Source organism: Piliocolobus tephrosceles, chromosome 13 (assembly GCF_002776525.5).
Source record: "Piliocolobus tephrosceles isolate RC106 chromosome 13, ASM277652v3, whole genome shotgun sequence".
In the NCBI taxonomy this organism is placed as follows: Eukaryota; Metazoa; Chordata; class Mammalia; order Primates; family Cercopithecidae; genus Piliocolobus; species Piliocolobus tephrosceles.
In genome coordinates this window covers 8509755-8522515 of record NC_045446.1, presented here as the reverse complement: position 1 = coordinate 8522515, position 12761 = coordinate 8509755, and the positions used below count along the sequence as shown (strand labels likewise).

Genomic DNA, 12761 nt, shown 5'->3' with positions numbered 1-12761 from the left:
GGCACGGTGTCTGTGTCGTCTTTTTCTCTGCTGATGAGGAAATGGAGGCTCAGCCTGCAGTACAGGGGAGATCTAAAGCCAGGGCAGGTGATTGCTGCGCCCAGGCTCTTGACCTGTAGGCCCTTTCCTGTCCAGAGGCTGGGCTGCCCTCTCAGAGGACACAGCACAGGGTTCTGCCTCATTTGATGGGTCTGGTGCCCACGTGAGCTGGGCCTTGGTGCTCCTGTCTCTGCCACGCTGCATCATCTCCCATACCCCGCCCCAGGTGTGCGGCGTTCCTATACCTTTGGTCTGGCTGGAGGCGGCTACGAGAACCCTGTAGGGCAGCAGGGGGAGCAGGCAGCTAATGGAGTCTGGTGAGTTCCCAAGCCTGGCCTCCCTGGCCGTTGTCTTGGTGGCCTGCATCTCTGGGCAGTTCCCTGAGCCTGGAGTTAGCTCTCTTCCTGCTGAGTTGGCAGAGGCAGCTCAGACCTGCAGGGGGAGGATGGGGAGCAGCAAAGGACAGACCTCCTCGGGTCCCTGGCTCCATGACACTCCAGGCAGGAAGTTTCTAGGAAGCTCAGGGCACAGCCTCAACACTCGGGCCAGGGCCTGGGAGGGAGGCACTTCTGCCACCTGACCCCAGCACTTTTGTCCCTTGGGTCCTGGTTGGTCTCGGCATAGACTGCCCCACCTGCCTGGCCTTGACTTTGACCCCACCCAGCCCCAGGGCTTGCCTATCGTGGGATCCTGATGGCTGCTGTTCTCACAGGGACCGACACTCACATTCCTCCAGCTTCCACTCAGCTGATGTCCCTGAGGCCACAGGCGGCCTGAACCTGCTGCAGCCGAGGCCTGTGGTTCTGCAGGGCATGCAGGTGCGCCGGGTGCCCCTGGAGATCCCAGAGGTGAGGAGCGGCCGGGGAAGGGCCGCGCCAGTGGGGCATGATGGGGTGGGCAGATCACTGAGTCTGGCCTGTATAGAGAGCTTGCCCAGGCGCCCCAGGAGGGATGGGCTGTGCTGAGTGAGGGCTCCAGGGGCCCTACTCTGAATGTCTTGACCTTTCATGCTGGCAGAGACTCTGAGTCTGAATGGCTGGAGAAGTCAATTACTTGTTTATTCTATGAATGCCTCTGGAGTATATTCCTAATTCTGGAGGAGCCCACGATAAACAGGGGCTGTGGGTGTTAATGATGATACTTGTGGAAGTGGCGGTGTTCTGTTGGCAAGCAGGGACCCTGTGGTGACCGTGCTGCCCTGCGTGCGCTGTGCACATGTGGATGCTGGAGTGCTCTCTGTGAACATTTCTTGTCTCAGTATGGTCATAAACAGTGTTCTCTGTTGCTCTTAAGAACATCACAATTTGGACAGTAAATTTATGTGCTTAATCTATTAACAGCAGAAGTGCTAAGAATGCATAAAACACCATCTCAGAGTTTAAAAAATGATCATGAAAGCGTACCCGGCACCTGACCCTCAAGGCCACAGATAGGTTGAGTAGCCCTCAGAAGCTCCCATCTGCTCCCTTCTGGTTCATTTCTGCCTCGTAACCATGTTGAGTGGAATCATGGCCAGCGGCCGCCTCCAGAGGGAAGGGCTGTGCGCCTCAGGCTCTCTGTTTTATCCTTGGAGCCCAGTGCAGTGCCGGGCCCATAGCTGGGGCCCCATAAGTGCTTGTTGAGTGAAGGATACAACAAATGAGAGAGGTCAAGTCATGCGCCCAGGGCCTCAGGGCTGGCGTTGGCACCTAGGCCTGTCCTCAAGGCTGAGCTCTGTATGTACTCTCGGATGGGGTAGTCAGAGTGACAGTGACAGGCCCTGTCTGGGAGGAGGGTAGCATTTGTGCCAGGTCCCAAAGGACAAGTGGATTTCCTTGAGCTTCAGAAGAGGTGGGAGAGTCTGCCTGACTGGGAAAGACAGGCGTGGGAACTGCTGACTCTAGGCAGCCCCTGCCGCCATCGGGCCACATCCTGGAAACCTGGAGAGAGGAGGAGCCCTTTGGGATGAAGGGTTCGGGTGGAGTGTGGGGCCGCTAGACGGGGGCCTTTGTGTGCTGATGGAAATGGTCAGCCAGGCTGCTGTGCTGAAGGGGGGTAACGGTAGACCGTGTGTGGGGTGGCGGGGCTGACGGCCGCGGCTGTGGGGACTGCAGTTTGACCTGCTGGACCAGGACTCCCTGCACGAATCCCAGGAGCAGACGCTGATGGAGGAAGCGCCACCCCGGGCCCAGCATAGCTATAAGTACTGGCTTCTCCCTGGCCGCTGGACCTCTGTGCGCTACGAGCGGCTTGCCTTGCTGGCTCTGCTGGACCGGTGAGTGTCCTGCAGCCTTGGCCCCCAATTCTTGGAAAACCCCTGGACCTTGGCTCCCCAGACTCTCTACCTGTGGAGGCAGGCAGGCAGCAGAGAGCCTGACTCGGGGGAAGCTGAGGGCGTGTTGTTGGCTGGAGTCTGTAGTGGTGGTTCCTATGGTTCATTTGTGGTGTAAAGGGGTAGCCAAGTGGGTGGTGCTGAAAAAAACTCTTTTTTTGAGACAGAGTCTCTCTCTGTCGCCCAGGCTGGAGTGCAGTGGCGTGACCTCGGCTCACTACAAGCTCCGCCTCCCGGGTTCATGCCATTCTCCTGCCTCAGCCTCCCAAGTAGCTGGGACTACAGGCACCCGCCACCACGCCTGGCTAAATTTTTTTTTTTTTAAAGTAGAGATGGGGTTTCACAGTGTTAGCCAGGATGGTCTCAATTTCCTGACCTCGTGATCCACCTGCCTCGGCCTCCCAAAGTGCTGGGATTACAGGCATGAGACCCCACTCCCAGCCGTCCTATTCACTTTTTTGTATTAGCTTCTGTTGATTTGAAAATTGAGTGTTGTAACCTAGAAAAGCTCACAGACCAGTTATCTCACCTTTCCCATTTCTCAGAGGGGACACCGAGTCCCAGAAAATCTGATAGAGAAGTCAGATGACTTGCCCGTTGTAGAGAACTTGGGCCTAGAGCCCATGTGGCTTCCCATCCATTTGGGTTTCTCTAGATACAGCGACTGGGTGCTGGTCCCATGTGCATAGCGTTGCACGCCTGAGATAGCATGCACGATGTAGCCACGTGCAGTTAACTCAGCCTCAGCTGGGGATGGGTGAATCCCGGGAGTGACAGCACCCTGAGCTCTCAGCCCTCAGTGTCCAGAGTGGGCAAAGATTGGGAAGGAGAGAGCAATACAGTGGTCTCTGGAATGGGTGCTGCCGGGCCGCATCCTCAAAGTTATAGGTGTTTGCATCGTCAGAATACAAGGGTCTGGCATGGGCAGGGTCCCAGAGCTGGGCCTTTAGGGTAAGGTCCATCTCCCCCACTGCCCCACTGGAAGGTGAGGCCAGGCGGGCACGCCCTGACTCGGCTGTCCCTGCAGGACGCGGGGAGTGCTGGAGAACATCTTCGGCGTGGGCCTGAGCAGCCTTGTGGCCTTCCTGGGCTACCTGCTGCTGCTCAAGGGCTTCTTCACCGACATCTGGGTCTTCCAGTTCTGCCTCGTCATCGCCTCCTGCCAGTACTCCCTACTGAAGGTCAGGCTGGGCTCCCTGTGTTACCTTCCGCACCCAGCTTTTCCCCCAGATTGCCCTTCCCACCACTTCAGTTTTAAGGATTATAAGCTAAAAGGTAGATAATTTGCCTAAGATTCCCCAGAGCCAGCCAGCTCTTTTACAAACAAGAAAACTGAGGCTCAGGATAGTTCGGGGGCCTGACCTGGTCACTCATAACTGCCTAGTGGTGGAGCTGAACAGGTCCGGGGCCTCTGACCATCCCGTGGGCATCGGCTGTAGTTGCCAACGTAGCCCTGTCTCTTCCAGAGCGTCCAGCCTGATGCGGCGTCCCCCATGCACGTGAGTATCCATGGAGCAGCGCCTCTGGCCAGGAGGCCCCAGGAGGGGCTGAGACCAGGTGGGGAGGAGGGTAGGGCATGGAGGGCTGGGGCTCCCTCATCCCTCACCTCCATCGCCCGCACCTGGCCAGGCTCTCCAGCTTGGACCCAGGGCCAGGCCTGGGGCCCTTGAGTATGTGCATGTGCCAGAGGCGTGGCCAGTGGGGGAGACCCAGCTCCTCATGCGCTGACCCCTCAGGGCCACAACTGGGTGATCGCGTACAGCCGGCCTGTCTACTTCTGCATCTGCTGTCTGCTCATCTGGCTGCTGGACGCCCTGGGCTCAGCTCAGCCCTTCCCACCTGTCTCCCTCTATGGCCTCACGCTTTTCTCCGCCTCCTTCTTCTTCTGTGCCCGAGACGTGGCCACTGGTGAGGCTGGGGCAGGGATGAGGTGGCCCAGGAGAGTGAGTCCCCGCGGGCGGGCCACGGGAAGCCAGCAGGCTGACCGGGCCTTCGTGTCCCTCCCTGCCAGTGTTCACCCTGTGCTTCCCCTTCGTCTTCCTCCTGGGCCTCCTGCCCCAGGTCAACACCTGCCTCATGTACCTGCTGGAGCAAATAGATATGCACGGCTTCGGGGGCACAGGTATGATGCCCACAGGTGGTTCAGGGGAGGGGTCCGTGCGGAGGCCCAGGAGGGCCCTCGGATTGGGTCCTTGGCTCCACACTTGCGGAACCTTCTCCCACATCTGTACTGCAGACTCAAGGTTTCCGCCCTCTCCTCTCTCCTTCCCTCCCCAGGCAAGTGGTTTAAATCTGAGAATCTTGGAAGCTCTGAAGGCCCCTTGGGGCTTGGAGCAACAGAGAGCAGTGGACTGGGGGTGCCGTTCCAGGGAGGCCAGCCTCTGGGAGTTGACGGGAAGTGGGGCTAGGGTTGAGGTGGGTACCTGCAGGTGAGAGCTGGGCTGTACTTCTCCCTTCCACACAGCCGCCACCAGCCCGCTCACGGCAGTCTTCAGCCTCTCCCGCAGCCTGCTGGCCGCTGCCCTGCTCTACGGCTTCTGCCTTGGGGCCATCAAGGTAGGGGTGGCTTTCGAGGTGGGGGCATGCTGCAGTGCGTAGGGGTGGTTGGGGCGGGGCTGTGAACTGGGCTCAGCAGTGGCTTCTCACATGGGGGCAGCCCGGACCCCGTGCTTACCTCACCTCCCGTGACCAGCATGGATTCTCTTCCCAGACTCCGTGGCCAGAGCAGCACGTCCCTGTCCTCTTCTCAGTCTTCTGTGGCCTCCTGGTGGCGCTGTCCTACCACCTGAGCCGGCAGAGCAGCGACCCCACCGTGCTCTGGTGGGTTCCCGCACGCGCCTGTGCTCGCGCTGGTGTGTGTACTCCAGGTCGTGTGTTTGTGTCTGCACAGTAGGGGTTTGTGTCTGTGCATGTGCCCGTGACTGGGGCCGGGGAGAAGAAGAGGCGTCCTCCTCCTGACTCTTCCTCACCCCCAGGTCTCTGATCCGGAGCAAGCTCTTCCCTGAGCTGGAGGAGCGCAGCTTGGAGACAGCCCGGGCCGAGCCCCCGGACCCCTTGCCGGACAAGATGCGCCAGTCAGTGGTGAGGGGGCGGGGGGTGGGATTCTGTGGGGAGGTGGTGACAGATTCTGGGGGTACTGGGAGGGGCATGTCCAACCTGGGCTGCTGGGCAGCTGAGTGTCTCTCCTGGCCGGGCAGCTGAATGTCTCTCCTGGCCCTGCAGCGTGAGGTCTTGCACTCCGACCTGGTGATGTGTGTGGTTATCGCCGTGCTCACCTTCGCCATCAGTGCCAGCACCGTCTTTATTGCCCTGAAGGTTTGTGTGGCATGGGCCGCCGCTGCCTCTCACTGTCTTGGTGGGAGCCTGCTCGATCTGAGCACCCTGGGCAGCCCCTCCCCGGCCTGTGCCAGGTGGCCCTCTGTGGCCCCTTGGTCTGCTCCCGTCGGCTGAGCCTCTGGCCTCTCCCTCCTGCAGTCGGTGCTGGGTTTCGTGTTGTACGCACTGGCTGGGGCCGTGGGCTTCTTCACACATTACTTGCTGCCACAACTCCGCAAACAGCTGCCCTGGTTCTGCCTGTCACAGCCTGTGCTGAAGCCACTGGAGTACAGCCAGTATGAAGTGCGTGGTGAGTTCCCGCCCCTGATGGCCAGGCCTGGGCAGTGGTTCAGGCTGCAGCCTGGCTGGGGAGAGCTGTGGTCCTCTCAGCTCAGAAGTGCCAGCAGGGGGCACCCACTGCCCACACTACCCTTTCTGCACCCTCCCTGCCCTCTGTGTCCGTGTTGCCCTGCTGCGCTCTCCACCTACTCTTCTCCCCGTGCCCTGCTGTGCCCTTCCCTTGCCTGTGTTGCCCTGGTCCTGCCCTCCTTGCTGTCTATGAGGAGATGGAAGAATTAGAACCCCAGGGCCCCGAAGGGATCTCGTGTCCAGAATTAAACACTGGTTATCAATGGACCAGAGCTGCCTGGAGCACATTTTTACTGAGCTGCGTAATAGTTTTTTAAAAATCCTGGAGCCTGTATTTTAGCATCTTGATCTGAGATATGAAGATCCATGTTTCTTGAGTTTTTCTTAAACGACAGAAGATTCTGCCTCCCGGACTAGCATCCCTCTGTGGCTACAACCAGCCTGAACCGAGGGATCTGCCCTTTAGAAGGGCCCAGCTCACGGGCTCACTGTGCAGCCAGGCCCTAGCCAGCCTGCTGTACGTGGGTGTTTGCGATTTCATCATTGGCCTTGTTTTTGCAGACAGCAAAGCAGGGCAGAGCACCCACCATAAAGCAAGCCTCGATGTGCTAAGTGGCATGTGGAGCCCTTTCCCTGCTGGGGCTCGCTGCTCTCATTTGAGCTGCCACAGATCAGCCCTCCCCCGAGAGTCTCTGGGGACTCAGGACAGCCCAGCCTGCCCTCCTAGGGACGGACTTCCACAGGGAAGGTGGGTGTGTGGAAGCCAGGTGCTGAGTCCCGGCCTCTGCACACAGGTGCTGCCCAGGTGATGTGGTTTGAGAAGCTGTATGCTGGCCTGCAGTGCGTAGAGAAGTACCTCATCTACCCAGCCGTGGTGCTCAACGCCCTCACGGTGGATGCCCACACAGTCGTCAGCCACCCGGACAAGTACTGCCTCTAGTGAGGACCACCCCACCCTCAACGATCCCATCACCTACTTTCCCTTTTGATCCGTGGGGAAACTGAGGCCTAGAGAGGGAATGAGTCACGTCTAAGGTTGCTCAGCAAGCTAAAGCAGGAGAAGTGTTGCCTCTTCAAAAGCAAATGTGTTCCCACCACTCCCTTTGGAAGAACAGGGACTAAGAGTCACGGGCCCAAAAGAGCAGGGGTCAGCCCGGCAGAGCAGAGGCCAGGGGTTGCTCTCCGGCCAGAGTAGGCAAGGGATGGGACACCTATACCCACTGTCCCTGGTCCCCTACCAAGCACCTGATGCCTGCCCCTTGCCCACAGCTGCCGGGCGCTGCTGATGACCGTGGCTGGGCTGAAGCTGCTGCGCTCAGCCTTCTGCTGCCCTCCGCAGCAGTACCTGACGTTGGCCTTCACTGTCCTGCTCTTCCACTTCGACTACCCGCGCCTCTCCCAGGGCTTTCTGCTTGACTACTTCCTCATGTCCCTGCTTTGCAGCAAGGTGAGCTGGTGGCTGTGGCCCAGACACCAGGCTGCCCAATGGGAGCAGAGCCAACTTCTCTCTGAGTGGGAAGAGAATTTCCTGAGGGCCTGTAGCCACCGCTCTGTATCAGCCCCATGGGCCTTTGCAGCAGCTTCTCAAGGAAGGGGTTACTTCTACCCTCTACAGAGAGGAAGCTGAGGCTGAAGGAGGTTGAGGGACTTGCCTCAGGTTTTCAGACAATTGGTGGTCAGCCAGGATTTGAATCCAGGCCTGTCTGACTCCACGACCACCTCCTCAGAAATGGTTAGGGTAATCAGGACCTGGCCTTACCCTCTGGATGCACACCTCTGAATTCTGCACCCCTTTGCCACCCTGGATCCAGAGCAGTCAGAGCTGAGTTTCGGAAGCTCCTAGTACCTTGGAGTGTATAGGTGCTCTGCTGGCTGTGACATTGCCAGGGCTTGAGGGGCTCTTTGAACTAAGGACCATTCTCCTGCACTCTACTGGAGGCCAGCAGTGGTACCTGGAACCCAGGCAGGCCTGAGCCTTTTTCTCCCTCATGTGAACATTCTGTTCTTGTTTTCTGGCCTGGCCCAGGATGGTGGGCATCCACACTGCGTACCCTCTAAGGGCGGGGCTATGGCTCTCCTCGACTTTCAGTACTATAGTCCAGCTTCAGCCTCGCCAGTGACTTAGTGGCATGACCTGAGGAGGTCATTTACATTCTGTGTCTTCTCTGAACTTCAACTTTCCCATCTGTGAAATGGGGCCAGCAATAGGAATAAGAAGCTCACAGGGTACTTGTGTGAACTAAATGGCCACTGCCCCTAGAGCTCAGGCAGGGGTTGCTAATGGTGTCAGGTGCCTTGAGCCATGTCCAGAGCACAAGGGCTGGCAGTGATCTTGAGCTTGGCCCCAGTGGGATGACCCAAGCCTCTGAGTGGGGCCTCCATCCAGGGGCTTCCATGAGTGACCCTGCATGTCTTTTTTCTTCTCCCTGTTGGCCCTGCCAGCTGTGGGACCTGCTGTACAAGCTGCGTTTCGTGCTGACCTACATCGCGCCCTGGCAGATCACCTGGGGCTCGGCTTTCCACGCCTTTGCCCAGCCCTTTGCCGTGCCACGTATCCGGCCTGTGTTTGGGTGGGGTTGTGCAGGGAGGGCTGTGGCCTGGGGCAGTGAGGGGTAGTGGGGGACTGGGAGGTCCTGTTGCCCGCTGCCTCCTTGACTGTGGCTCAGACTCGGCCATGCTGTTCGTCCAGGCCCTGCTCTCGGGGCTCTTCTCCACACCTCTCAACCCGCTGCTGGGCAGCGCCGTCTTCATCATGTCCTATGCTCGGCCCCTCAAGTTCTGGGAGCGTGACTACAAGTGAGTCTCACAGGAGGCGGGAGCACGCCCAGCAGGACAGGAAGGGAGGGGTGTGGAGCCCAGGCTGGAGGCCACCCACAGAGGGGCCCACAGCAGGTATGGGAGGGCTTGGGCACAGTGGGGACACTTGAGGTGGTGGATCTGATGCGGGCAGAGCCTGCACCAGGCCAAGGCCTCGGGCTCACAGCTTGGGGATGGTGGGGTCTGGGGATGAGCCCAGCCTCCCTGCTTCCTGGCTGTGTGTCCTGCGTGAGTCCCTTCATGTCCCTGAGCCTCAGTCTCCTCATCTGCCTGCATAACGGGGCTGTCCTGGATGGCGTTGGCCTTGTGGCACAGGGAGAGCATGAGCAGGGTGCACCCTCTCTTCACCTTCTCGGCCAACTGCCTTGTTGCTCTCTGAACAGCACTAAACGTGTGGATCATTCCAACACCCGCCTGGTCACACAGCTGGACCGGAACCCTGGTGTGTACCCAGCCATCCAAGGGGCTTTAGGGCAGGGCCTCCCTGGGGAGGGAGCCTCGCTAACTTGTCACTTTGTCTGTTTGCCTGTCTGTTCTGGGTCCTAGGCGCTGATGACAACAACCTCAACTCCATCTTCTACGAGCACCTGGCGCGTTCGCTGCAGCACACGCTGTGTGGGGACCTGGCGCTGGGCCGCTGGGGCAACTACGGCCCTGGTGACTGCTTCGTCCTGGCCTCCGACTACCTCAACGCCCTGGTGCACCTCATCGAGGTTGGCAATGGCCTCGTCACCTTCCAGCTGCGTGGCCTTGAGTTCCGGGGTGAGCCGCAGGACCAGGCTCGGGTGGGCAGACACAGCTCGGGCCTGACCTGGGAGCTGCATTCAATAGCACATGCGAGTGAGGTCCAGTCTAGCTCTGCCCAGGCTGGCAAGTGGCCTTGGGCAAGGCACTCCTCCCTGGGCCGCATTTTCCAGTCTGAGCAATGAGGTGGCAGGGTCTCTTGGCCAAGCCCTGTGCCTGCCCCAGCTTTAGGTCCCAGTGACTCTACAGGTCACTGCAGTAAGGGCCTGGGCCTGGAGGCCTGAGTTCTCATGCCCAGCCTGCTCTGTGGTCTCAGGCTTGGCCCACGGATTGGGCGCCATGAGCGAGCCAGCTCCTTCCTCTCAGGAAGACGTGTGTTGAATGTGCAGAGTGCAGAGGGGCAGACCCTGTGTCCATGCTCCCTCCTGCCCTGCCCTTGGATGCTGGGAGTTGGAAGGGGACAGGCAGGTGCTCCTTTGTGAATGTTGGCATCCAATAAGGTTGACTCCCCTGGCGTCCAGGGGGGTGAATGGCAACAGGCCTCTGATGCCATGTTGGTCACTCTCCCAGGACGGGGCAGGTAGGGATTGTTCTTGCGGCCCCTGATGCACACCCCTCCCCCACAGGCACTTACTGCCAGCAGCGCGAGGTGGAGGCCATCACCGAGGGTGTGGAGGAGGACGAGGGCTGTTGCTGCTGCGAACCCGGCCACCTGCCACGGGTCCTGTCCTTCAATGCCGCCTTCGGGCAGCGCTGGCTGGCCTGGGAGGTGACGGCCAGCAAGTACGTGCTGGAGGGCTATAGCATCAGTGACAATAACGCTGCCTCCATGCTGCAGGTCTTCGACCTCCGCAAGATCCTCATCACCTACTATGTCAAGGTACGGCGGGCAGGCGCGGCCGGGCAGCAGGGCCCCTGCTGGTGAGCGCTCGCTGACCACAGGCCCCAGGACCCCTTTCTGGGTTGTTGGGAACCTATTTTGTCCAAGGGAAGCCAAGGCCTCAGAGTTTAAGTGTCCCCCGAGGTGCCACTGCCAGACCTCAGGTTACAAGGGCCTCTATGCCCATATGGCTCTGATAGGTTTCCAGGCAAGGAAGGCTTGCTTTGGGCAGTGAGTATGGGGCAGGTGGGCAGTTGCAGAGGCCAGCCTTTGAAAACACCTGCCTCCTGCCCCCAGCTCACCCAGCACAGAGCAGTGGTAGAGCTAGCAGTTGTTGCGTTAATGATCGTCATGGGAGCGGCTGCCTGAGCGGTAGCATTTGCCTTGGGTGGGCGCTATGCTGGACATCTCTCCTGAGCTGGGTAGAGTCCCCCTACTCTTTGAGAGGGGCCCTGCTGTCTCACAGATGTGGAAGTTGGCTTGCAGAGGTTCCAGAATCTGAAGAAAGTGGCCAAGCCAGGCTTTGAACCCGGGCCAGCCCTCTGAGCCACGGAGCTTTCCTGCCTCAGCCTGGGGGCTCTGAGCCAGGCCTGAGGATCTTGAGACCTCTTGGGGATGGTGGGGGTTGCTGAGGCAGTGTGGGGTGCATAAGGAGCCCTGGAATGGGGGTTCTGATCAGCCTGGAATGTTTCTTCCCTGTGTGCCTCAGCTTACCCCTTGAGAAGTGGGGGTTATTGCAGTTCTCTGAGATGGCAGAAATGTTGAGACTTGGCCAGGCGTGGTGGCTCATGCCTGTGATCCCAGCACTTTGGGAGGCCGAGGCAGGTAGATCTCTTGAGGTCAAGAGTTTGAGACTAGCCTGTTCAGTGTGGCGAAACCCCATCTCTACTAAAAATACAAAAAAATTAGGTGGGTGTGATGGTGGGTGCCTGTAATCCCAGCTACTCAGGAGGCTGAGACAGAAGAATCGCTTGAACCTGGGAGGCTGAGGTTGCAGTGAGCCAAGATCGTGCTACCGTACTCTAGCCTGGGCGACAGAGCAAGACTGTCTCAGAAAACAAAAGGAAAGAAAAAAAAAAAATTTGAGGCTTGTGGTGCCCAGAATAAGGGTACTGGGAGTGGGGTGGCCTGCTGGTCACAGTCCACATGCCTTCTTAGGATCTGCTCCCACATGCCTTCTTAGGATCTGCCTTGGCACTCCCTATGTTGGGCTCGAGGGGTGGCCTATTGGGGCCCAGGTGAGCCTGCCACCTGCCACCTAGGTTCTCTCTGCAGCAGTTTCACGCGCCGATGGCTGTCCTTCTCTAAAGGACATCCTGTCCACACCACGTATTAGAGGGGCTGTCATTTCTTTGTCATTCCTTCTGCCCTCCCAGCCACTCCTAGGCAAGGATTTGTGAGACCACCCCCCTTTCATCAAGAAGAAGGCTGTGTCTAGAGAGGGACATTCCTAGTCCCAGGTCACCCAGAGGTGATGGCCCAGTCTACCTTCTGGTCCCATCTTGAGAGAGGTGCCCTTGCCCAGGTTGCCCCGCTGTGCCTGCCAGGCCAGGGCCAGCAGATTGAGATGTGCCCAGCCAGGTCTCTTGTCCCATGGAGAAGCTGACTTGCCACATCTAAGGCTGCCTCAAAGGCTGGGCAGAATTTGAGTCTGGAGGAAATGCTTGGAGGACCTGGGGTGGCTCCGCTGAGGATGTGGACTGAGGGTGAAACTTGGAAGGACAAGTCAGGGCTGCCGGGGTGGGGCGGGGGGAGGCGGGTGTGCTGGAGAGCTTAGTGCATTTGGGGAAGTGTCTCAGCTGCAGGAATAGGTCCTTTCCAGCCTTCGAGGTTGGCCAGTCGGGGCAGAGCCCCTCCTGGTAGCTTTGCCCTTCACGTGGGAGTCACTGGGCTCTCCTCAGACCTGCTCCTGCAGCTGGGAAACACCACAAGAGTAGGAAAAGGCACCATGGCTTGAGGCTGCACGGAGTCCGGGCAGTGCTTCCCGGGAAGCACCTTGGGCAGAGCCCAGCTTGCAGTGAGTGCTCACGGGCGGAGCCGCTGCTGGTATTGTCCCGTCTTCAGTTTCCTCCCGAGATGACTGTGAGTGTTGTGTCAGAGAAAAGGATGGCGCTGGTGAAAGTTAACCAAGCACCTGAGCACCTGATATGTGCCAGGCCAGCTCCTCCCCCTGTCCCTGAAACTTTTCTTTTTTCTTTCTTTCTTTCTTTTTTTTTTTTTTTGAAACAAGGTCTCATTCTGTTGTCCAGGCTGGAGTGTGCAGTGGCGCCATCTGGGCTCACTGCA

The 12761-nt window shown here is 59.0% G+C and overlaps 1 protein-coding gene across 8 annotated transcripts in view; it reads left to right on the top strand.

The window, feature by feature from the left end:
• Positions 1-12761, top strand: part of PCNX3 (pecanex 3) — a 26586-nt gene that overhangs the window by 4389 nt on the left and 9436 nt on the right. For 5 of the 8 annotated variants that reach the window (XM_023186511.2, XM_023186510.2, XM_023186509.2 and 2 more), the window contains exons 9-27: positions 266-356; positions 752-887; positions 2133-2293; positions 3378-3531; positions 3817-3849; positions 4087-4258; positions 4362-4472; positions 4815-4906; positions 5061-5170; positions 5326-5431; positions 5573-5665; positions 5825-5975; positions 6829-6973; positions 7304-7481; positions 8477-8585; positions 8701-8830; positions 9235-9293; positions 9398-9613; positions 10222-10475. In XM_023186511.2, the coding sequence (XP_023042279.1) occupies positions 266-356; positions 752-887; positions 2133-2293; positions 3378-3531; positions 3817-3849; positions 4087-4258; positions 4362-4472; positions 4815-4906; positions 5061-5170; positions 5326-5431; positions 5573-5665; positions 5825-5975; positions 6829-6973; positions 7304-7481; positions 8477-8585; positions 8701-8830; positions 9235-9293; positions 9398-9613; positions 10222-10475 (2501 nt within the window). The remainder of the gene's footprint in view (positions 1-265; positions 357-751; positions 888-2132; positions 2294-3377; positions 3532-3816; positions 3850-4086; positions 4259-4361; positions 4473-4814; positions 4907-5060; positions 5171-5325; positions 5432-5572; positions 5666-5824; positions 5976-6828; positions 6974-7303; positions 7482-8476; positions 8586-8700; positions 8831-9234; positions 9294-9397; positions 9614-10221; positions 10476-12761) is intronic. The other 3 variants (XM_023186513.2, XM_023186512.2, XM_023186514.2) reach the window with 3 other exon arrangements.